We start from the raw sequence: 23,710 nt of genomic DNA, 5'->3' as shown, positions 1-23,710 counted from the left end.
TAGTTGCCAGGCATTAGACCATTCCTCTAACTTTCGCAAATCCTTTTTCATATTTTCCACTACCTCTTCGGTGTCTACTTTGTTACAAATCTTGGTATCATATTATAGAGGAGGAGGCGACAGGATTTGGCAGTTTGTTGTATCTGAGCAGAGAAGGAAACAGAGGAGTCAAAGATCACCCCAAGGTTGTGAGCCAACGAGACAGGGAGGAGGATAGTGTTATTCACAGAAATAGAGAACGGCGAGAGGGAGATGTGAGTTTAGGTGGAAAGATAAGGAGTTCAGTTTTAGCCATATTCAGTTTGAGATGGCGGTGAGACATCCAAGCGGCAATGTTGGACAGGCAGGCTGAAATTCGGGCCTGAACTTCTGTAGAGATATCTGTTGTGGAGAGGTAGATCTCGGAGTCATCAGCATAGAGGTGATATTGAAAACCATGAGAGATCAATATAGCAAGAGAGCGGGTATATATGGAAACGAGGAGAGGGCCCAGGACAGAGCCTTGGGGGTACGCCAATAGACAGTGGGATGGCAGCGGAGGAGGATCCACCATAACATATGCTGAAGGTACGACGAAAGAGATAGGAAGAAAACCAGGAGAGAGATCCCAGCGAAGACAACGTGTTGAGAAGGAGGTGGTAATCAACAGTGTCGAAGGCAGCAGACAGATCGAGAAGAATGAAGATAGAGTAGAGTCCATTGGATTTGACCAGGAACAGGTTGTTAGAGATTTTGGCCTGAGCCATGGAGAGTTAAGTGACTCAGCCAATGTCACAGGCAGCCCACTGGGAATTGAACCCTTTCTTCTCTCATTCTCAGCCCACTACTTTAACCATCAAGTTGCTTCTCTTCTCTGGTTTTATGTGCAGACCCAAATCACCTCAGATCAATAGTCTGGAAGGCGAGTAGACAGGGCCACTAACAAATCACTGATTTGAAGAATGAATGTATTTTGCTTATGTGGAAGATTTATATGATGGGGCTGAAATGTAGGAGGTAGAGTTTCAGGTAATTACAGCAAGTGAGAAGGATCCTAACGATGGCTTTGAAGATTTCAGCACTTTGCAGCAGTTTTCTTTGTGCTCAAACCGAAGCCTAGGAATTAGTTGAAAGCTACTGTGTGCCCACCTCTGGTGTCGAGAAGCAAACACATTTCCTTTTTGCCACTTTCAGCATTGGCTTCCTGTTGCCTGGAGAATAAAATTTAAGCTAAGTTAGCTATCAGACTTAATAGCGAGGCCCCTAAATACATTAAACCAGTGCTTTGAGATCAGAAGGTGTCCAAACACATTAGATAACCCCTTGGCAGATTTGTTTGGTAGAGAGAGGCAGCATCAGGTATTATTGTCATCTGTTCTGGGTGAGAAAATAGATTAGTATTGATGACAGTGCAGTTTACCTCAGTAAAAAAAACAAACAAAGCCACCTACCACAGGAAAATCCCACCCCTCCCACCCCCCTTACCACCTGAAGGATCTCTTCTGAACTGTGCGTCCCTCTCCAGCAACATCACCTGCCAACTTAACCACCAGCCTCGTCATTAGAAGCTAGAGGTAGAAAATTACCCTTCCTTCCCCTTGATCTGGTATATGGCAGAGGGGTCTGTGGTCCCAGGGAGGTTAATTATGGGAGGCTTTACCATAATTGGTAAGGGGTTGGGTACAGCTGCTAGCCAGGGTCCAGAGAGGGTATTTGAGTGTGAGTTACAGATATGCAGTGCTTAATGGTGCAAACAATTTTACTGAGTCAGACCAAGGGATGCTATGAAAATGTGTTTGGAAAGTGTTTTCTCTATGGAGAATCCAAATATGTAGACAAAAGGAGGGATGGGGGAGATATGATGCAGACATTTTATGTACTAGAAAAGTCAAAATGCATAAATGTCTTCTCCAGAGCTAGGAAAGTGGCAGAGCTAGAGGACACCAGTTGAAGTGATAGGTGGTAGACTTATGAGTAATTTCAGGATGGTGAATGCTTAGAATAGCCTTCCAGTGGAGGTGGTAGAGACAGAATGATGATGTTTAAAAATCCTTGGGGGTAAACAAAGGATCTCTGTATGGACAGAACAAAACGTAAATGTTTTCTCATTTCTTCTTATGGATGTTGGTAGGTGCTTAGACAACTGATTCAAAAGTTGGGAAGTGATACCAGTGCTGGGCAGACTTCCATGAACTATGTCCAAAAAATGACAAATACAGATGAATTTGAGCTGGAGTGGCCTTTGACAACAACTCCAGTAATTGGGCAGGAAAGCCACTACCCATTCCTGATCAGACCATCTAGACCAGTTTCCTGTTTCCAATAGTAGCCGATCCAGGTCACAAGTACCTGGCGGTAACCCAAAAAGTACCAACATTCCAGTCTACCAGTCCCAGGGCAAGCAGTAGCTTCCCCCATGACTGTCTCAATAGATGGACAGACTGATTTGGCTGTGCGTGTGTGTTGGAGGGCACAGAGAGAATTATATTGTTATAGACTCTAAGAATGGTTCAAAGGATATCCCAGTGGATCATTCCTGGTGTTCTTTTAACCCAGTAACTCAGTCTCAAGTTTCTCAACTATTCAAAAAGATGAGAAAATGTAAATGCTCTCTGGATCCCTTTTCATCATACCTTTTCACTAATATTCCTTCCCAAGCAATTAACTGGCTGACAACACTACTGAATTATTCACTAGAAAAAGGGTACTTCTCGCATGACATGGGGCGGATCAGTCTTACTCCACTTCTAAAGAAAGCTGACTTGGACCCCACCACTCCTTCTCATTACCAACCAATTGCTACTATGCCATTGTTGACCAAATTAATGGAATCATTGTCGCCAGTCAACTTGTTACCTATCTTGAGAGATTCTCAATTCTTCTTCCTTTTCAACATGAGTTCCGTTCTAACTTTAGTACCAAAACTCTTCTAGTCACTTTACTTTCAAAAATTCAACAATTGCAATTACAGAACAAATATGCTCTTCTGCTTCAGTTTGATTTGTCTGCCGCGTCATCCATCATGACATCCTACTCTATTTACTTTCAGACATTGGTCTTCATCAAGTTGTTTTGGACTGGTTGTCTAAATTTCTTTCAATCCGCTCTTATTCTGCATTTAGTCGCAAGATTGTTGGCGGTATATAAGAATAAAGTTATTATTATTATTATTGATTTAGTGGACCATGGGAAATTGCTGCAATGTTTGGATGCTATTGGTATTAGAGGAGAGGTGTTAGAATGGTTTTGGGGCTTTCTCATGTATCACACTGAGGAGTAGTGGCTCGTGGCCAGTAGGGGGGTGATGTTTATGGGACGGTAATGGAATGGATATCAGAACATGATAGTGCAGTATTTTTGTGGAGTTTTTCTACAAAAGGGCCTGTTTTTCGTATGATTCTGGGTAATTCTAGTTAGATACAAGCATATGTGTTAGTTAAGGCCACGCCCAATAGAAGCGTACGACAAAAATGTGAATAAAAATCTGAATATAAATGAAGCTAAAGCCAGAAAAACACACTACAGATTAATATAAGGGAAAGTATAATAATATTTTTTATGTACTTTGCTGTTGGGCCAGATCATGAAGGAAACCAGAGGATACATGGAATCCATTTTGGTTCTCTGTCTTTTCTATATCTTCTCAGTCTTTGGAATCCATTTTGTTTTCCAAGTTTTTGTTCTCAGTATCGTGGTGTTAATTGATACCACATGTGCCTTAGGCTGGCTAGAAGAAGTATTCTAAACTGAGATATAACATTTATGAAATAGGAGTTATGAATGAATCAAGTTATGAATGTATGGAATGCTTGGCCAAGCAAATATGACTGAAGTATGTGATTGTGTGACTGTATTGAACAAAATAATGGGTTTTGAAAAAACATATGATATATCTTTGCAACCTAAAGAAATCCTAAAATAACATCTGGAAGTAATTAAGTCAGAGACACCTGCTCTAACATAGGAAGGCTTCTGTGTGAAGCTGTTAGCTCAGGGGGAGACAGCCCCTCCTTTTCTCTGATTGCCTTCTCCTGCACTTTCTCCTTTCCTCTAAGGCTGAGAACTTTTCAGCATCTTTTAACAAATAATGTTCTTAATATACTTTTGTGAAAATTATGATTTATATTCAGAAATGAATATAAGTAAACAAATGTACTTTTCTGAAACTTTGTCTAAATTTTAAACACCTCCTTTGTTGATTTTTATTGGTTGAGAAACTGATGATGTCACAATGAGCCGAAAGTATATAATAGAGTGACTTAAGATATTGAGCTGAGCTCGTTATCAGAAAGCCAGCATTTTGGCAACTATAACGATCTCCCACTAATGTAACGGCTAATGCAATTATGCTGTATTCTTTTGGTGTCGAACAATAATTGGGAAATATACAATGTTACTCTGTGAATAACTAAAGTTAGTATACTACTGTGTTTCACAGATATTATAACTATATATTCTTATCCTTTCATACTTTAATATAAAAGATTTTTTTGGTGATGTGCTCAGACCTGTAACCCAATAAATAGTGTAGTCACTGTATTGAGTTTAACAAGGGGACCATCATTGCAATCACCTGTCCCCGACCCTCCCTGATAGAATTTAAACTTATTCAGATTCTATAATAGTACTTATCTGAATGGAGAGGTATTTGTTGTTAAACTTGAGCTGGTTAAATCTCAATGGTGACTGTGTTCAAAACAAATAAAGTGATGCTTAAAATCCAATGGTGATAATTTATGTAGTCATCAATCCCCGTCCCCCCGACTCGAGTTTCGTATTCTTCGTCGGGGAGGGACACTGAAAATCTAAATCTGTTACTGGCTAACTGAGACCAGACACGTTCAAAATCTTCTGGCCATCTGCTATTTATTGGGTTACAGGTCTGAGCACATCACCAAAAAAATCTTTTATATTAAAGTATGAAAGGATAAGAATATATAGTTATAATATCTGTGAAACACAGTAGTATACTAACTGTATTCTTTTGGTGTGCCATGATTGAATATAAACACAATAAAATTACTGGTAACTTTACATTAGTGAAATTTTGCATTTTTTTATTATTTTTCAAACCTTGAGCTATCAAATTCATTTCAATAATAATCTTAAAGGTATTTGGAATAATTCATCTGGCGTTCCGCAAGGTTCACCATTGTTCCCATTGCTCTTTAACGTTTATATGTCATCATTAGGTGCGCAATTGTCCCAGCTGGGGATAAAGCTGTTTAATTATGCAGATGATTTTACGATCATTATTCCATTTGCTATTTCTCTTTCTGAAGTTATAGGCCAGCTGCAACTATTTTGCAAGACCTTGAAAACTTTGTTGTTCTCGCAATCCTTAGATGGTTTAATCGCAGTTTCAACAAAAAGATAATACTATAATTCTCCTTCCCTCTTGCATCCTTCTCCATGTACTCTTGTCTTAACTATAAGTGAACCGAGTTGAGCTCCAGTGGGAGATGACCCAGTAAACAAACCGAAGATTAGAATAGAATAGGGAACTTGGGTGTCCCTTACCGCTGATAGTGCTGAGGACTAGAGAGTTGCGCGGGGACAGAAATCCCACCCATCCCCGCCAGGATCCTCTCCGTCCCCACCCATCCCCGCCAGGATCCTCTCCATCCCCGCCTGTCCCCGCCAGGATCCTCTCCGTCCTCACCCATCCTTGCCAGGATCCTCTCCATCCCCACCTGTCCCCGTCAGGATCCTCTCCGTCTCCACCCATCCCTGCAAGGAATTACCTCCATCCCCACCCGTCCCCATAAAAATCAGCAATTACTTCTGACAGGATCATCAATTCCAGTTTCTTTTGCTGTTTTCCTTGTGGAATCTCTTTGGTGGAACCCTTTTTTTGTTTTCTGTTCAGGTAATTAACTTATATAAACCCCCTCTTTTACTAAGGCTGACGTGTCCATTATATTATATGGACGAACCCTGCTTCCAAAGCCTTCCATCCCAGTGGGAGTCCCGTTGGCTAGAAGGGGGTCCCCGTGGGAGTCCCGTGGGTTAGGGGGGATTCTCGCGGGACCCGTGGGATTCCCGCAATCCCCGTTCCCGTGCAGACCTCTACTGGGGACTCCCTTACCACTGCTGCCAACTTGCCTGCTTTAGCAGCAGGTGCGGTTCAGGCCTCTTTGCCGCTGCAGGCCTTGGGGAGTTTTTTGGGCAGGTTTTGTGTCAGATTTGGTGGGAAGCTCCTCCATTTTGTCTGCAGTCTCGGGTGACCTTCCCCCCTGTTTTGGAAAGACAGGGGCAGGTTTCTGCTGGGTCTCCTGCTTTGGCAGTGAGTCCTGCTATGCCGCCAGGGATTTTTTCCCCCAGGTGTTAGCCTTGTGCAAAGTGGCCAGGGGTCCTGTTTCCTATCCAGGGATCTCTAGTTTTTCAGGGGGTCTTTCGCCCTCCACGTCCATCCCGATTCGGCCCCCTCAGCACCGGTTCAAACCCAGTGTCCCACTCCCCCCCCCCCCAGCTTCGTCCAAGCAGCCAAGGGTCTTGTGTGATAATGATTTTTTTTTTGTTTGCGGAGGTGTATTTACCTGATGAGTTCTTGGACCCCATGGTGGACCCCCCAATATCCTCTCATAGCGACGAATGCCACTGGCAGTTGTTTTGCGGAGCTGCCAGCTGGGGAGGATGCGTCGGTGGTGCGCATTTTTCAGTGGGAAGACCTCCAGGAGCTTATTCTTCAGGTTTTGTCGGTTTTGCATTTCGAGGAGGATGCAAAGGAGCCCCTGTGTGTGGTGGACCCTCTGCTTCGGAGGATCCGCCCGGCCTCCCGCTGTTTTCCTATGCATTAGGATATTCAGGATATTATGCTTGTGCAATAGAAGGTGCCGGAAACACCTTTTCATTTTGTGCAGTCTATGGCTTGCCTGTATCCCATCCCGGAGGGGCATAGGAATACCTTGAAGTCACCTGTTGTGTATGCGGTGGTCTCGGCCATCGCGCGTTAGCAAACGGTGCCAGTTGAGGGAGGCTCGGCTTTGTGGGACTCTAAGGATCATAAGATCGTTTTAAGCAGAATTTTGATGTGGCTGCCCTGGCGGTTCAGGTGGCGATGTGTGGCACTCTGGTGTGGCTAGGGCTGGTTTTTGGTGGTCCGAGCATGTTCTTGACCGGGAGTCTAATGACTGGTCCTTGGTGGATCAGGAGGTAGCTAAGATTGAGATGGACGCTTCTTATCTCTCTGATAACATGTATGATCTGCTGCAGGCTTCAGCCAAGGCCATGGCTCTCGCTTTGGCTGCTCGTCGTACCCTGTGGCTCCGGGGTTGGTCGGCGGTGTGGCTTCTAAGGCTAAGCTTATTAAATTTCCCTTTCGGGGGACTTTCTTGTTTGGTGAGGATCTGGATAAGTTGGATCAGACCTTGACTGACTCTAAGGTGCCCCTTCTTCCTGAGGATCATGTTTGGCCGCCTGCGCAGGGGGTGTTACTAAGGGGCATTTGCGTGATTTTTGCCGTTATCACCCTGGTCATGGGACATAGTTTCATAGTTTATTTAAAATTTGATTACACGCCTATCAAAATTCTAGGTGAGAGTACAATATTAATAAAAATAAGGGGTACAGTAGTTTAAAACACAGATACCTACAAACTAAGGACAAAGCACACTAATTATACATGGGAAGGAACTACAATAAAGTCATGAAAGAAAACCTGTAAGGAATAAACACAAGGAATGGGAAGACACATTATGCTGCTGTATTTCTTTTAAAAGAAAGAAAAGAGACTGTAAGGGGCGAATAGCAAATACGTAAAGGGTATCCGGCGTCACTAGACATTTTTAAACAGGAAAGTATCTAGTGTTCATAGGCATCTTTGAACAAAAACCATTTTAAGGCGCCTTTGAATTTCTCTAAATTAGTTTCAGATCTAAGATGTAAAGGTAAAGAATTCCAGATTGTGGGAGCTGTCACAGAAAATATTGTATGGCGGGTGCCGATTATTTTCAACGAGGGTACAAAAAAAAGATGTTGGTTTGAGGATCTGAGTGTTCTCGATGGTTCATGAGGGATAATCAGTTTATCTAGAAATGCTGGTTTTGTTTGTTTTATGTGTCTTAAATATTATCAGGGCAAGTTTATCTATGTCATTCTATAAGTGATAGGGAGCCAATGTGCCTTTATCAACAACGGAGTAAAGTGGCTTATTTTTTAGATCCTGTAATAACCTTAATAGCGGTATTTTCAAGGTTTATTAAAATTTGATATCCCCCCTTATCCGAAATTCAAAGCGGTGTTACAGAATTAAAATAACAATTTTACAACAATTAATAATAACAAAACGGGGAAAAAACAAAACCTAACTCAACAAAGGCAAAGGACGAATATAAAAGCATGAACTAACTGGAACGAGAGGAAAAAGGGAAAAGAACTACAATATATTGATAGTAAAAAACAAATAGAAATCATACTAGAAGGTCAAAGGACTCAATTGTCCGGAGAGGTTGAGTAGATCTTAACCTGAAAAAGTGTTGATGCTCCCAGCCTGAAAACAGATGCAGAGCCCCTGAAGGCTCAAAAAAGAAACTGTCAAAAATTTAAACTAAATGAAAGAAAAAGAAAAGAGAAAGAAAATAATGCCTAAGAGTAAGGAAAAAAGTAATCAGGAAGGCAGAAAAAATACAATAGTTTGGGATGCTTAGAGAGATTCTGAAGAGCAGCTTTTAAGAATTCTCGGGAAAACTGAAAAATGGTCCTATGAGAAAATGTCAGGCAAGAAGTCACCAGCACATGCGTAGCACTAGCATGCTTTAAGGATTTAAAGTGACAGTACACTTTCTGTCTGTGCCAGGTTGCATGGATGATGTCACCCATATACGAGTATATGTTATCTGCTTATCCACAAATAAAAGAAATATAACCATCTTTCAAGTTTATCCAAAAAACAGATAATCAACTTCAGCTTGCCTGCTGACCTTTAATTTTGAATAAGTTGAAGACGCTGAATCTCTTTCTGTAATATACCCTTATATAGAGACTTGCAGTAGTCAGTTTTCGCCATTATAAGTGAATGAATCAGTATATTTAATGACAGGGGGTTCTAGAATACTTGATAGTGATCTGATCATTCTCAATTTGTTAAAGCAGTTTCTAACAGCAGTACCTATTTGCGCGTTGAAAGTGAGTTTAGAAAAATTAAAGTTGGACATGACTTCTTCCAAAAACTCACTTCAAAAGGCTCAGCAGGATATGGTTTTAGTAAAACAAACCCAGGAAACTATAATTAAAGACAATTTGAATCTTAGCAGAAAAGTAGAGTCATTAGAGAACCAGGCGCGTATTAATAACCTGAGATTGATAAATTTCCCAAGAGTAACTATGGTTACACCTAGAGACATGCTTAGGAGATATTTATTAAAAATTTTGGAAGTCCCGGAGGGAAATCTTCTACCATTCTCTCAAGTGTATTATCGCCCTAGCAAAACCCCACATCAACAGCAACCTGAACCTACTGAAGGACAAGCATTGAATATCACTGAGATCCTGGAGAAGTCAGACACGGAGGTGGCAACACCATCAACATTAGTTGTTACATTGTCTCTTTCTTTTGATAAATCACAGAAACATAGAAAATGACGGCAGAAAAGGGCTATAGCCCCTCAAGTCTGCCCACTCTATTAACCCTCCCTAACTACCCTCCTAGAGATCACACTCAGGTGGCAATACCTTTACACTGCCCTCGTAGAGATCCGACGTGGGCATCCCACTTATTCTTGAAATCAGGCACGCTGTTGGCCATGATCACCTGCTCTGGGAGCTTGTTCCAATGGTCAACCACTTTCTCTGTGAAGAAATACTTTCTGGTGTCACCATGAAATTTCCCGCCCCTGAGTTTCAGCGGATGCCCTCTTGTGGTCGAGGGTCCTTTAAGAAAGAAAATATCATCTTCCACCTCGACACGACCAGTGATATACTTAAATGTCTCAATCATGTCTCCCCTCTCCCTACGTTCTTCGAGAGAGTATAGCCGCAATCTGTTCAGCCTTTCCTCGTACACGAGATCCTTGAGCCCCGAGACCATCCTGGTGGCCATTCGCTGAACTGACTCAACTCTCAGCACATCCTTACGGTAATGTGGCCTCCAGAATTGTACACAGTACTCCAGATGAGGTCTCACCATGGCTCTGTACAACGGCATAATGACCTCGGTCTTCCGGCTAACGAAGCTTCTACAGATACAACCCAGCATTTATCTGGCCTTGGATGAAGCTTTCTCCACCTGATTGGCAGTTTTCATGTCTTCACTGATGACCACCCCTAAATCTTTCTGATACAGTCCTAACCAAGGTCTCACCATTCAGTGTGTACGTTCTGCATGGGTTATTGTTGCCTAGATGCATGACCTTGCATTTCTTTGCATTGAAGTCCAGCTGCCAGGTCGAGGAACAATGTTCCAGTAAAAGCAGGTCCTGCTTCATGCTGTCGGACAAATCGCTTTTACTTACAATGTTACATAATTTGGCATCGTCGGCGAATAGTGTTATTTTACCTTGAAGCCCCCGAGTTAGGTCTCCTACAAATATGTTGAAGAGGATCGGACCCAGGACTGAGCCCTGCGGCACTCCACTGGTCACCTCCGACGTTTTAGAGAGGTTACCATTTACCACCACCCTCTGAAGCCTACCGCTTAGCTAGTCATTGACCCACGCAGTTAGAGTAACCCCTAGTCCCATGGATTTCATCTTGCTCAATAACCTGCGGTGGGGGACGCTATCAAAAGCTTTACTGAAGTCCAAGTACACGACGTCCAGGGACTCTCCCGAGTCCAGCTTCCTTGTTACCCAGTCAAAGAAGCTGATAATCATGGTTATTGAGACTGTTTCTTAAGAATAAACAGAAGGAAATCCTTGGTTGTAAAATTCAAATGTTCCCTGATGTTTCAAGGGAAACGCAAAAACGTAGGCGTGACTTTCTTCTTTTAAAATCAGGGGTCATCTCACTAGGGGCTACATTTTATTTAAGACACCCCTGTAAGTGAATTGTTCGCTATCACTCAACTAAATATGTATTCTTTGAGCCTCAACAATTGACTGATTTTGTGGCTATGTCCCATTTGGACAAGGATAAATCTCAATCTTGAACTGTAAAAGAAAAATGGTCGCTCCGTTCCTGATGTATAGAAAACAGCATTACTTTGTTGTATTGATTATATTTTTTTTTCCTTAGCTCACCAGTACAATTTCTTGGATCCAAAGAGGACTTGAGCTAATTTCACCATAATAATTTTTCTTGTAATTTTGCTTAACCCCAGGGTGCTCAGGGAGTTGAGTGATGTCCTGGCGGAACCGCTATCCACACTGTTCAATCTCTCCCTTAGTACAGGTAGAGTCCCTTTGGACTGGAAGACAGCAAATGTCATTCCACTCCACAAAAAAGGCTCAAAGACTGAAGCAGCAAACTACAGACCAGTGAGTCTCACATCAATAGTGAGCAAACTAATGGAAACTCTTATCAAACGCCAATTGGATACGATCCTGAATGAGGAGAATCTATGGGATCCTCGTCAACATGGATTTACCAAGGGGAGATCCTGCCAATCCAACCTGATCGGCTTCTTTGACTGGGTGACGGGGAGCTTGATGTTGGGGAGTTCCTGGACATCGTATACCTGGACTTCAGCAAAGCATTCGATAGCGTACCTCACCGCAGGTTGCTGAGCAAGATGAGTTCTATCGGATTGGGCGATACATTGACAAAGTGGGTAGGGAACTGGCTTGGAGGTAGGCTTCAGAGGGTGGTGGTGAACGGCAACCCCTCCGAAACGACGGAGGTGATCAGTGGAGTGCTGCAGGGATCGGTCTTGGGCCCGATTCTATTCAATATCTTTATAAGAGACTTGACAGAGGGGCTCAGAGGCAAAATAACATTATTCGCCGATGACGCCAAACTAAGCAATGTAGTGGGCAAAAGCACAACAGACAAAAACTCAATACCCGACAACATGATGCACAACCTACTCCTACTGGCAGGGCCGCCATCAGAAATTTCTGGGCCCCTTACTGAGCAATCCTATTGGGCCCATCATGCACCCCTTCCCCCCCCGACCCCCCCTTCTTCCATGGGCCGAATACACACATACTTTTCTCTGTCGCCGCACTCTTTGACCAAAAGATTTGTAAGCCTGCAACCACGTCAAGGTAGACTCTTTCAGCAGCTCCCCTCCCTCCCCCTTACCTTTGTGGCCAAGTCAAAATGATCTACCAACAATAAAATTTTAAAAACACAAAGCACGCTGTACGCAGAGAAAATGTTAATTATCATTTATATTCCGCGGGTTTTCAAAGAGGTCAAGGCAGATGACTTTATGCAATGTTACCTCAGTAACAACTATACAAAAATAGACAAATATTCCCCCTCCCTTTTTACTAAACCGCGATAGCGGTTTTTAGCGCAGGGACCTGCGCTGAATGCCCCACGCTGCTCTTGAAGCTCATAGGCTCCCTGCGTTAACGCTATTGCGGTTTAGTAAAAGGGGGCCATAGAGCAAAATATAGACAGCATATATAAATTCTCAAAACGGACACATTGTGATCACTAAATTGAAAATAAAATCATTTTCCTACCTTTGGTAATTTCATCAGTCTCTGGTTGCACTTTATTCTTCTGACTGTGCATCCAATATTTCTTCCCTTCTTTCAGCCTCCTGTATACTTCCTCTCCTCCAGACCTCATTCCCTCCCCAAACTTTTTCTTTGTTTCACCCTGCTCCCTTCTTTCTTTTTCTCTCTCTCCATACCCCCTTTCATTCTGTATGTCAGTCTTTCTCTCTCTCTCCGTGCCCATTTTTCTTTGTTTCACCCTGCCCCTTTTCTTTTTTTTTTTTTCTGGCTCCCTGTCCCCCCCCTTTCTTTCTTTCTCCTTGCCCTCCCCTATGCCACCACCATTGGGAAAATGCTGCCACCGCCACTGGGGAATAGACTGCCGCTATCGGGAACAGGCCGGCGCCGAGTTCGCCCTGCTTCTCTTCCCCATGGGGCCGACCAACTCTCGCCACTCGACGTCAATTCTAACGTTGGAGAGGATGTTCTGGGCCAGCCAGGCAGCGATTGGCTGGCCCAGAACGTTCTCTCCGACGTCAGAATTGATGTGGGTGGCGAGAGTTGGTCGGACCCACAGGGAAAAGCAGAGAGAACTTGGCACTGGCCTGTTCCCAATGGCGGCGGTGGCATTCAAATGGCTAAACAGACGCAGTTTGCCAGCCTAGGGAGAACACTGGAGGGTGGCCAGCTGTGCACCCCCTTGGGGCGTAAATATGGGGCAGACCGCCCCCACCCCCACCTTGGTATGCCACTGTCTGTACCTCCCTCCCTATGACCAAAAATTCTCCTTTCTTCTATTCCCCGTGTTCACAACCATCTCTTTCCCTCCCTTCCTCTCTCCCAAGTCCATGCCTTCTGTGTCCAAAAATGCATTCCCTCCCCCACCTCAGCATCTCTTTCCCTCCCTTCCTCTCTCCCAAGTCCATGCCTTCTGTGTCCAAAAACCCATTCCCTCCCCCAGCTCAGCATCTCTTTCCCTCTCTTCGCTCCCAAGTCCATGCCTTCTGTGTCCTGAGATAAAAAGGCTGCTTTGCTGAGCTCATTGGAATAACTACAAGACGGCATTGTATCTTCCAAAACAGACAATATTTGTTTATTGGTAGTATAAAAAAAGTTACAATATTACAGCAGCCAAGGCATAGCACAAAAAAATATATAAAGTATTGTCAGTTCAGAATCTACAATGGAGAGAAGAATTTGCACTCATATGCTTAGCAGGGGGCTAGCAGTTCCCCGTAGCATAAGTAAGAGAATCTTTCTCTGGCTTTTCTTAGACTGCACGTGTTTTTTATACAGAGAAATTCTTCCTTTGTTCCAAAAAAGTCCACCCCCAAATTCTACTTATGTACTTCCCTATTGGTACATAACATAATGTACAGCTAACTCTTCCCTATCGTCCACGCCTCTCTCTCACCTCCACACACCCCCCAGTAAAAGGGGGGCCTTACAGAAACAGAGAACTGTTGCTGAACTCTCATCTTTCAGCACGGAGACTTGCATCTACTAATTAGAGGTTTTACAATTCTATGCATATTCGAGTTGGTGTCCTTGTAAGATGAAAAGTTGGCAACGAGATGGCCTTTCCACAATCCAGCTGTCTGGTTCCCATAGCTTGGTTCAGAGACAGAGAGTCCATGGTTTGGTACCAAGATCTTTCATCTTATTACACCCACATGAGCAGAGCTCCTTGCTCATTATAAATGGTTTATGGCTTTTTAGGGTGTTTGGCATATGAAGTTATACAGCAGTGATAAGAGTCCAGCAGGGCCTTGAAGATATAGACTCCCAGCAGGGAATGAAAACAAGAACATCATTGCTGGCATTGCAAAGACTGCAGCTGTAGCAAGGTACACAGGCTGGGCCTGGCTAAGGAAAAATATGTCTGTAGTTTCCAGCATACACAAGTGAAAATCTAGGTCTGTAGAGTCCAGTAGAATCATCCAGAGGTCCAGGATATACATGTCAGTCCAAAAACCCATTCCCTCCCCCACCTCAGCATCTCTTTCGCTCCCAAGTCCATGCCTTCTGTGTCCAAAAACACATTCCCTCCCCTCCTCTCTACCAAGTCCATGCCTTCTGTGTCCAAAAACCCATACCCTCCCCCACCTCAGCATCTATTTCCCTCCCTTCCTTTCTCCCAAGTCCATGCCTTCTGTGTCCAAAAATCCATTCCCTCCCCCACCTCAGCATCTCTTTCCCTCCCTTCCTCTCTCCCAAGTCCATGCCTTCTGTGTCCAAAAATGCATTCCCTCCCCCACCTCAGCATCTCTTTCCCTCCCTTCCTCTCTCCCAAGTCCATGCCTTCTGTGTCCAAAAACCCATTCCCTCCCCCACCTCAGCATCTATTTCCCTCCCTTTCTCTCTCCCAAGTCCATGCCTTCTGTGTCCAAAAACCCATTCCATCCCCCACCTCAGCATCTCTTTCCCTCCCTTCCTCTCTCCCAAGTCCATGCCTTCTGTGTCCAAAAATGCATTCCCTCCCCCACCTCAGCATCTCTTTCCCTCCCTTCCTCTCTCCCAAGTCCATGCCTTCTGTGTCCAAAAACCCATTCCCTCCCCCACCTCAGCATCTATTTCCCTCCCTTCCTCTCTCCCAAGTCCATGCCTTCTGTGTCCAAAAACCCATTCCATCCCCCACCTCAGCATCTCTTTCCCTCCCTTCACTCCCAAGTCCATGCCTTCTGTGTCCAAAAACACATTCCCTCCCCCACCTCAGCATCTCTTTCCCTCCCTTCGCTCCCAAGTCCATGCCTTCCGTGTCCAAAAACACATTTCCTCCCCCACTTCAGCATCTATTTCCCTCCCTTCCTCTCTCCCAAGTCCATGCCTTCTGTGTCCAAAAACCCATTCCATCCCCCACCTCAGCATCTCTTTCCCTCCCTTCACTCCCAAGTCCATGCCTTCTGTGTCCAAAAACACATTCCCTCCCCCACCTCAGCATCTCTTTCCCTCCCTTCGCTCCCAAGTCCATGCCTTCCGTGTCCAAAAACACATTTCTTCCCCCACTTCAGCATCTATTTCCCTCCCTTCCTCTCTCCCAAGTCCATGCCTTCTGTGTCCAAAAACCCATTCCATCCCCCACCTCAGCATCTCTTTCCCTCCCTTCCTCTCTCCCAAGTTCATTCCTTGTGTCCAAAACGCACTCCCTCCCCCTTTTGTGTTCCCCGTTTGCCTCCCAGCCCATCTTAGCAACTTTCTCAGCAAAATGTAGCTCGAGCCGCGTAGGCTTGTCTTCTATTTCCTGCCTGTCCCGCCGCGCACACATAGCCGACCAGAAGTCTTCCCCGACTTCAGCGCTGACGTCGGAGGGCGGGCTTTGCTTAAGCACTCCCTCCGACGTCAGCGCTGACGTCGGGGAAGACTTCCGATCGGCTGTGTGAGCGGCAGGGCAGTCGAAGTAGAAGACGAGCCTCGCGGCTCGAGTTATATTTAACCCCGTGGGTCCCTCATCGTCCCCGTTCAGCTCTCTCTCCTGTGCACCCCCTTGGGGTGTGCACCCGGTGCACCGCCCCCCCTAGGTACGATACTGGCCCGGGCCCCCTGTCAGCTCCGGGCCCCTGAATGCAGGACTGGTAGTACTGCCCTGATGGCGGCCCTGCCTACTGGAGCGCTGGTCTAGGACCTGGCAACTCAGCTTCAATGCCAAAAAATGCAAAGTCATGCACCTGGGCAGCCAAAATCCATGCACGACTTACACCCTTAATGGCGAGATCCTAACGAGAACGGTAGCAGAACGAGACATAGGGATGATCATCAGTGAGGACATGAAGACTGCCAAGCAAGTGGAGCAAGCTTCATCCAAGGCTAGACAAATCATAGGTTGCATACGCAGGAGTTTCGTCAGCCGTAAGCTGTAAGTCATTATGCCATTGTATAGATCCATGGTGAGACCCCATCTGGAATATTGTGTACAATTCTGGTGGCCACATTACCGCAAGGATGTGCTGAGACTGGAGTCGGTCCAGAGAATGGCCACCCGAAGGGTCTCGGGACTCAAGGATCTCCCGTACGAGGAACGGCTAGATAAATTACAGCTATACTCGCTTGAGGAACGCAGAGAGAGGGGAGACATGATTGAGACGTTCAAGTACCTCACGGGCCTCAGGGTGGAGGAAGATATCTTCTTCTTCAAGGGTTCCACGGCAACAAGAGGGCATCTGTGGAAACTCAGGGGCGGGAAGCTGCACGGTGACACCAGGAAATTCTTTTTTACTGAAAGGGTGGTTGATCGCTGGAATAGCCTTCCACTTCAGGTGATTGAGGCCAGCAGCGTGCCTGATTTTAAGGCCAAATGGGACAGACACGTGGGATCTATTCACAGAGGAAGATAGGGGAGGAACATTAGGGTGGGCAGACTAGATGGGCCATGGCCCTTATCTGCCGTCTATTTCTATGTTTCTAACTTTTGCTAATTATGGATTTATTGTTTAATGATTGTAATCTGCTTTGATTAAATTTGCTTTCTGTAAAATTTATAGTTGATATTAAAAATCAATCAAAAAGAAATATAAAAAAGAAAGTGAGTTTAGAATCAATAATTATACCTAAGATTTTAACTGAATCAACCTGATTAATAGCAATATTATCAATGCAGATGGGAGAATTTAATTGTAGACCATCTTTCCAGGGAAAGAGGAAACAGTTTGTTTTAGAAATACTAAAGGAAAGCATATTTTCCCTTAGCCAATTGTTTATTTTATTTAACTTCTTATTTATTTCATCTATTTCAGAATTATTTGCTGTATCGATAGGATAAATGATTTGAATATCGCCAGCATAAGCAAAAGCTGTGAGGCTGATGGATGGAGTCATTCCAGAGAAAGGCTATGGGGAATGAGGCATATGGGGACAGACTTAAAGATCTCAATCTGTATACTTTGGAGGAAAGGCGGGAGAGGGGAGATATGATAGACGTTTAAATATTACGTAATGTAAATACGCATGAGTCGAGTCTCTTACGTTTGAAAGGAAACTCTGCAATGAGAGGGCATAGGATGAAGTTAAGAGGTGATAGGCTCTGAGGTAATCTAAGGAAATACATTTTTTACAGAAACAGTCTCCCAGAAGAGGTGGTGTTTGAATTCACATGGGCCTGGGATAGGCATGTGGGATCTCTCGAAGAGAGAAAGAAATAATGGTTACTGCAAATGGCCAGACTAGATGGGCTATTTGGCCTTTATCTGCCATCATGTTTCTATGTTTCTATCACAGAAAAAAGAATCATGGAGAGAAAAATATGAGTTATAAGGAAGTAGGAAAAACAGTTTTAAGGACTTTATTTATTATAGTTAAAGTCAGAAAAAAAAACCCCAGCTTGAAGGAGTTTGAAAAAAGGTTTATCAAAGAACAGGAGAGAATTCAGGCCTGTGTGTTTTAGCATTCTTATCTTGATGATCTCTGCTTTTTCACACATTTTGCAGTAGCTCACTGGTTGGATAGTGTCATATTCTGTGTGGCTGGTGTTTCTTGTGCTAGGAATGTATGTGGAAAAGGATTCGGAAAAAGCCCAACTATTAAATGAATACTTCTGCTCAGTCTTCACCCGAGAAGCGCCAGGGCTCGGCCCTCAGCTACAGACAAGGGTTGGCTCAGTTGACCCGTTTAGTAACTTTGAGTTTACGCCCAGCAGTGTCTACGGTGAGCTGTCAAAGCTCAAGGTTAACAAAGCAATGGGGCCGGACAAACTGCACCCCAGGGTGCTTAGGGAGCTGAGTGATGTCTTGGCGGAGCCACTGTCCGCGCTCTTCAACCTCTCCCTTAGTACAGGCAGCGTCCCGTTGGACTGGAGGACGGCTAACGTCATTCCACTCCACAAGAAAGGCTCAAAGATGGAGACAGCAAACTACAGACCAGTGAGTCTAACATCGATAGTGAGCAAACTAATGGAAACTCTAATCAAACACCAATTAGATAAGATCCTGGATGAGGAGAATCTACGGGATCCCCGACAACATGGATTTACTAAGGGGAGATCCTGCCAATCCAACCTGATCAGCTTCTTTGACTGGGTAACGGGGAAGCTGGATATTGGGGAGTCCCTGGACATCGTGTACCTGGACTTTAGCAAAGCATTCGATAACGTACCACACCGCAGGTTACTGAGCAAGATGAGTTCTATAGGATTAGGTAACACATTGACGAAATGGGTTGGGAGCTGGCTTGGAGGTAGGCTCCAAAGGGTGGTGGTGAACGGCACCCCCTCCGAAATGACGGAGGTGATTAGTGGAGTACCACAGGGCTCAGTCTTGGGCCCAATCCTATTCAACATCTTTATAAGAGACTTGGCAGAAGGGCTTCGAGGTAAAATAACATTATTCGCCGATGACGCCAAACTGAGTAATGTAGTGGGCAAATGCACAACAGACGAAGATTCAGTGCCCGACAACATGATGCACGACCTACTCCTACTGGAGCGATGGTCTAGGACATGGCAACTCAACTTCAATGCCAAAAAATGCAAAGTTATGCACCTGGGCAGCCAAAATCCATGCAAGTCTTATACCCTTAATGGCGAGATCCTAGCAAAAACGGTAGCAGAACGAGACTTGGGGGTAATCGTCAGTGAGGACATGAAGTCTGCCAATCAAGTGGAGCAGGCTTCGTCCAAGGCAAGACAAATCATGGGCTGCATACGAAGGGATTTCGTCAGTCGTAAGGCAGAAGTCATTATGCCATTGTATAGATCCATGGTGAGGCTCCACCTGGAATACTGTGTGCAATTCTGGAGGCCGCATTATCGCAAGGATGTGCTGAGACTGGAGTCGGTGCAAAGAATGGCCACCCGGATGGTCTCGGGACTCAAGGATCTACCATACGAAAAATGGCTTGACAAATTACAGCTATACTCGCTCGAGGAGCGCAGAGAGAGGGGGGACATGATCGAGACGTTCAAGTATCTTACGGGCCGCATCAAGGCGGAGGAAGATATCTTCTTTTTCAAGGGTCCCACGACAACAAGAGGGCATCCGTTGAAAATCAGGGGCGGGAAACTACGAGGTGACACCAGGAAATTCTTTTTCACTGAAAGAGTGGTTGATCGCTGGAATAGTCTTCCACTACAGGTGATTGAGGCCAGCAGCGTGCCTGATTTTAAGGCCAAATGGGATCGGCACATGGGATCTATTCACAGGGCAAAGGTAGGGGAGGGACATTAAGGTGGGCAGACTAGATGGGCCGTGGGCCCTTATCTGCCGTCTATTTCTATGTTTCTATGTATAGTTCAGAGATACCGTGTTTCCCCGAAAATAAGCCCTAATGCGTATTTTTGACCCAAAATTAATATAAGACGCTGTCTTATTTTTGGGGAAACACGGTATGTCAGCAAAAAGTAAAGTATTCCAGCTCTTATATTAATATTACTAGTGTTTAAGCCCATCTCATAAATGGGTGCTAGATGTGTAGACTTTTAGCACAATGGAGCACTGTGGCCTTTCTTTCTTTCTTTCTTTCTTTTATCTCTGTCTGTCTGTCTTTCTTTCTTTCTCTCTGCTCCCCTTTCTTTCTGTCCCTGTCTGTATGTCTCTGTCTTTCTATCTGTCTGTCTCTACCCTGTCCCCCTGTCTTTCTGTCTCTCTCCCAGACTGTCTTTCTTTGTTTCTTTCTTTCTGTCTGTTCCTTTTACCTCCCATGTCCCCCTGTCCAGCAGTAGCCCTTCTCCCTTCCTTTTACCTCCCCCTTATCCAGTAATACCCTTTCCCTGCTCCCCCTGTCCAGCAGTCACCCTTCTTCCTTCCTTTTACTTCCCCCCTGGCCAGTAATACCCTTTCCCTGCTCCCCCTGTCCAGCAGTCACTCTTCTCCCTTCCTTTTACCTCCCCCTTATCCAGTAATATCCTTTCCCTGCTCCCCTATCCAGCAGTCACCCTTCTCTCTTCCTTTTATCTCCCCCCCGTCCAGTAGTACCCTTTCCTTGCTCCCCCTGTCCAGCAATAGCCCTTCTCCCTTCCTTTTATCTCCCACTTGTTCAGTAGTACCCTTTCCCTGCTCCCCCTGTCCAGCAGTCACCCTTCTTCCTTCCTTTTACCTCCCCGCTGTCTAGTAATACCCTTTCCCTGCTCCTCCTGTCCAGCAGTAGCCCTCCCTTTTACCTCCTCCTTGTCCAGTAGTACCCTTTCCCTGCTCCCCCTGTCCAGCAGTTGCCCTTCTCCCTTCCTTTTACCTCCCCCTTGTCCAGTTATACCCTTTACCTGCTTCCCCTGTCCAGCAGTTGCCCTTCTCCCTCCTTTTACCTCCCCCCTGTCCAATAGTACCCTTTCCTTGCTCCCCCCTGTCCAGCAGTAGCCCTTCTCCCTTCCTTTAACCTCCCCTCTGTCCAGTAGTACCCTTTCCCTGCTCCCCCTGTCCAGCAGTAGCCCTTCTCTCTTCCTTTTATCTCCCACTTGTCCAGTAGTACCCTTTCCCTGCTCCCACTGACCAGCAGTCACCCTTCTTCCTTCCTTTTACCTCCCCGCTGTCCAGTAGTACCCTTTCCCTGCTCCACCTGTCCAGCAGTAGCCCTCCCTTTTATCTCCCCCTTGTCCAGTAATACCCTTTCCCTGCTCCCCCTGTCCAGCAGTCACCCTTCTCCCTTCCTTTTACCTCCCCCCTGTCCAGTAGTACCCTTTCCCTGCTAACCCCTGTCCATCAGTAGCCCTTTTACCTTCCTTTTACTTCCCTCCTGTCCAGTAGTACCCTTTCCCTGCTCCCCCTGTCCAGCAGTCGCCCTTCTCCCTTCCTTTTACCTCTCCCCTGTCAGTTCCTTTAGGAGTACTGGTCCCAGCGATCATCTTTGCCGCTTCTGCCGAGGCCGCTGTCCCGGTGCAGCAGTAACTGCACCCTCTTCCCCGGTTTCTGCAGTGCCTGTACCTGGGTGACCACACCACCCTCTACTTTCTCTCCCCCTATCACCTGGATCCCTGAGCCCTCTCCTCCTCCCCCCATTGCTGGGGTGCTTGCAGCGCCCCCTTCTGTAGAGCTCTCCCCAATAGTCGCCCCCCTCTCCCTGTCCTCCTGCTCCAGGGTGCTCGAGTACCACCCCCCTATCCCCCGGGTGATGGAGATGAGGGAGGCCAGGACACCAGCGTGAAGAGGAGGAGGGGGCTAATAAGCCGAGCGCACGACTCCATGTGGCGGGCCCTCGCTTGCTGCTCGGGTCTGCGGGCATCGCTTGTTTGTTGCGTTTCAGCCCTGCTTCCTCTCTTCCTTATCCGGCACAGAGTTCAACAGTGGTCCGCTACATGTCAGCCACACGGGTCCGAGCCTGGAAACTGTCTGGAGGGAGGGCGATGGGGACAGCCAGAGTCACCATTGAACTAAGTGCAACAAACATCTCATTGCTGAATAACTTCTAGATTTAAGACAAAGAAGAAGAGTTGTGAAACAGTTACATTTTTTTAAAATAGGTAACTTTGGGGGGAACATGAGGCATGTGGTTGATAGGAGTGAAATCCTTGAAGTGATGCTTTTAGAGACTGTTTTTGTGCTTAAACATTGACCAGTTGTATGGTGAAGTGGAATTTTACTACGTAGGTCATGTGAGCTTTGTGGCTAGTCATTCTGTTCCATTCCTCCGTGTTATTTCATAAGCCTGAGTTTGTTGCTTTCTGCTCATTTCCAGATTCCCTCATCTTGCTCTTGTCCCTTCTCTGCAGATACAATGGATGAATCTCCACCACACTTCCGGAGTGCTTTCTGTGTCCTTCCCAAGGAACGTATGAATCCCCAGCACCACCTTTGGTGAGTGGAAAATTCATGTTCCCACAGCAGCAGCTGAAAAGGCCCTAGATCCCTTATATTTGTCAGTCCTTTTAGAGCAGCGGTCTCAAACTCAAACCCTTTGCAGGGCCACATTTTGGATTTGTAGGTACTTGGAGGGCCGCAGAAAAAATAGTTAATGTCTTATTAAAGAAATGACAACTTTGCATGAGGTAAAACTCATTATAGTTTATAAATCTTTCCTTAATTGCTTCTGATAATTTTAGCTATACACAGCTGAAAGCAGTGTAACATGCAGAAAGTGAAAAACTATCAAAATATCAACTGCAAGAGACAAGATTTTGGACCAACTCTTTTGGGCCAACTATTTTGAGGCCCTTGGCATTATAAAAAATGATTCTTTATGGAAAATATGTGCCTTAAGTGTCTGGCGGTCGCATCCGCAACTGCCTTCAGTTCTCACCTCCTCCAGCACCGAACACATGCACAAGCTGCACTGCCTCCAATGGCTACTTTACGTTCTGGAACCTTACGCAAGCACTTTCCTGCATCTGTGCAAGATTGTGAGGTGGAATGAAGAGGACAATCGCGTACAGATGCAGGAAAGCGCTTGCGTGAGATTACAGCAGTGAATCGAGCAATGTTCCAGAACGCAACCACCGGACACTACTGCAAGGCACTTAAGACACAAGTTTTCCATAAAGAATCATTCTTTGTAATACTGAGGGCCTCAAAATAGTACCTGGCAGGCCACATGTAGCCTCCGGGCCGCGAGTTTGAGACTACTGTTTTAGCGGGACACTAAAGAAGGAGAAATTTTCTTTGGGGGAGTGGCATTTGGTTCGGCTGGTTTAGTGACTGTTCCTTGGGTTTCTCCATCTGAATGTGGAATTGTATGTTCTTGTTCAGCCTAGTTGATTTCTGCTTGCAGTTAAAATTTAATGTGAAGGCGTACAAAGTGATGCACTTGGGGGTGCAGGAGGAGAGAGACCTTGGGGGTCTCAAGGCAGCAAAACAATGTGACAAGGTAATGACTGTTGCCCAAAGAATGCTAGGCTTCTAAGAGAGAGGCATATCCAGCAGAAGCAAAGAGAAGCTGATGCTGCTCTACAGGTCATTGGTGAGACCCTGCTTGGCATACTGTGTCCAGTTTTGGGGGCCGTAGCTCTTCAAGGGCATAAGATTTGAAACGACTCAAAGGAAGGTAACAAAAATGGTACAGGGTTTGTTGTCATAAGATTAATACCACGAATACCCCCTTCTTACCATCCCCTCCCTTACCCCTGATCCTACTTATCCCTCTCTTGGAAACGACCTCTGATCTAACTTTGCAACCCTTCTTCCATAACTCTTTTGGAATCCGCTTTGAACCGAAAGGTAATGGCGGAATAGAAATGTGTAATGTAATGTAATAAGATGTATGAGAGACTTGAGGACTTCTATAGAAAAGGTGAGAGGAGAAGTGATTTAAAAAGTATTCATATTCAAACATAC

At 45.3% G+C, this 23,710-nt stretch overlaps 1 protein-coding gene across 8 annotated transcripts in view; it reads left to right on the top strand.

Moving 5' to 3' along the window:
• The window catches only part of STK11IP (serine/threonine kinase 11 interacting protein), a 227,018-nt gene that overhangs the window by 182,079 nt on the left and 21,229 nt on the right, over nt 1-23,710 (top strand). For all 8 annotated transcript variants that reach the window (XM_033945669.1, XM_033945670.1, XM_033945676.1 and 5 more), the window contains one exon: nt 22,153-22,237. In XM_033945669.1, the coding sequence (XP_033801560.1) occupies nt 22,153-22,237 (85 nt within the window). The remainder of the gene's footprint in view (nt 1-22,152; nt 22,238-23,710) is intronic.

Source organism: Geotrypetes seraphini, chromosome 5 (genome assembly GCF_902459505.1).
Source record: "Geotrypetes seraphini chromosome 5, aGeoSer1.1, whole genome shotgun sequence".
Taxonomy (NCBI): Eukaryota; Metazoa; Chordata; class Amphibia; order Gymnophiona; family Dermophiidae; genus Geotrypetes; species Geotrypetes seraphini.
This window is presented reverse-complemented; position numbering and strand designations above follow the sequence as displayed.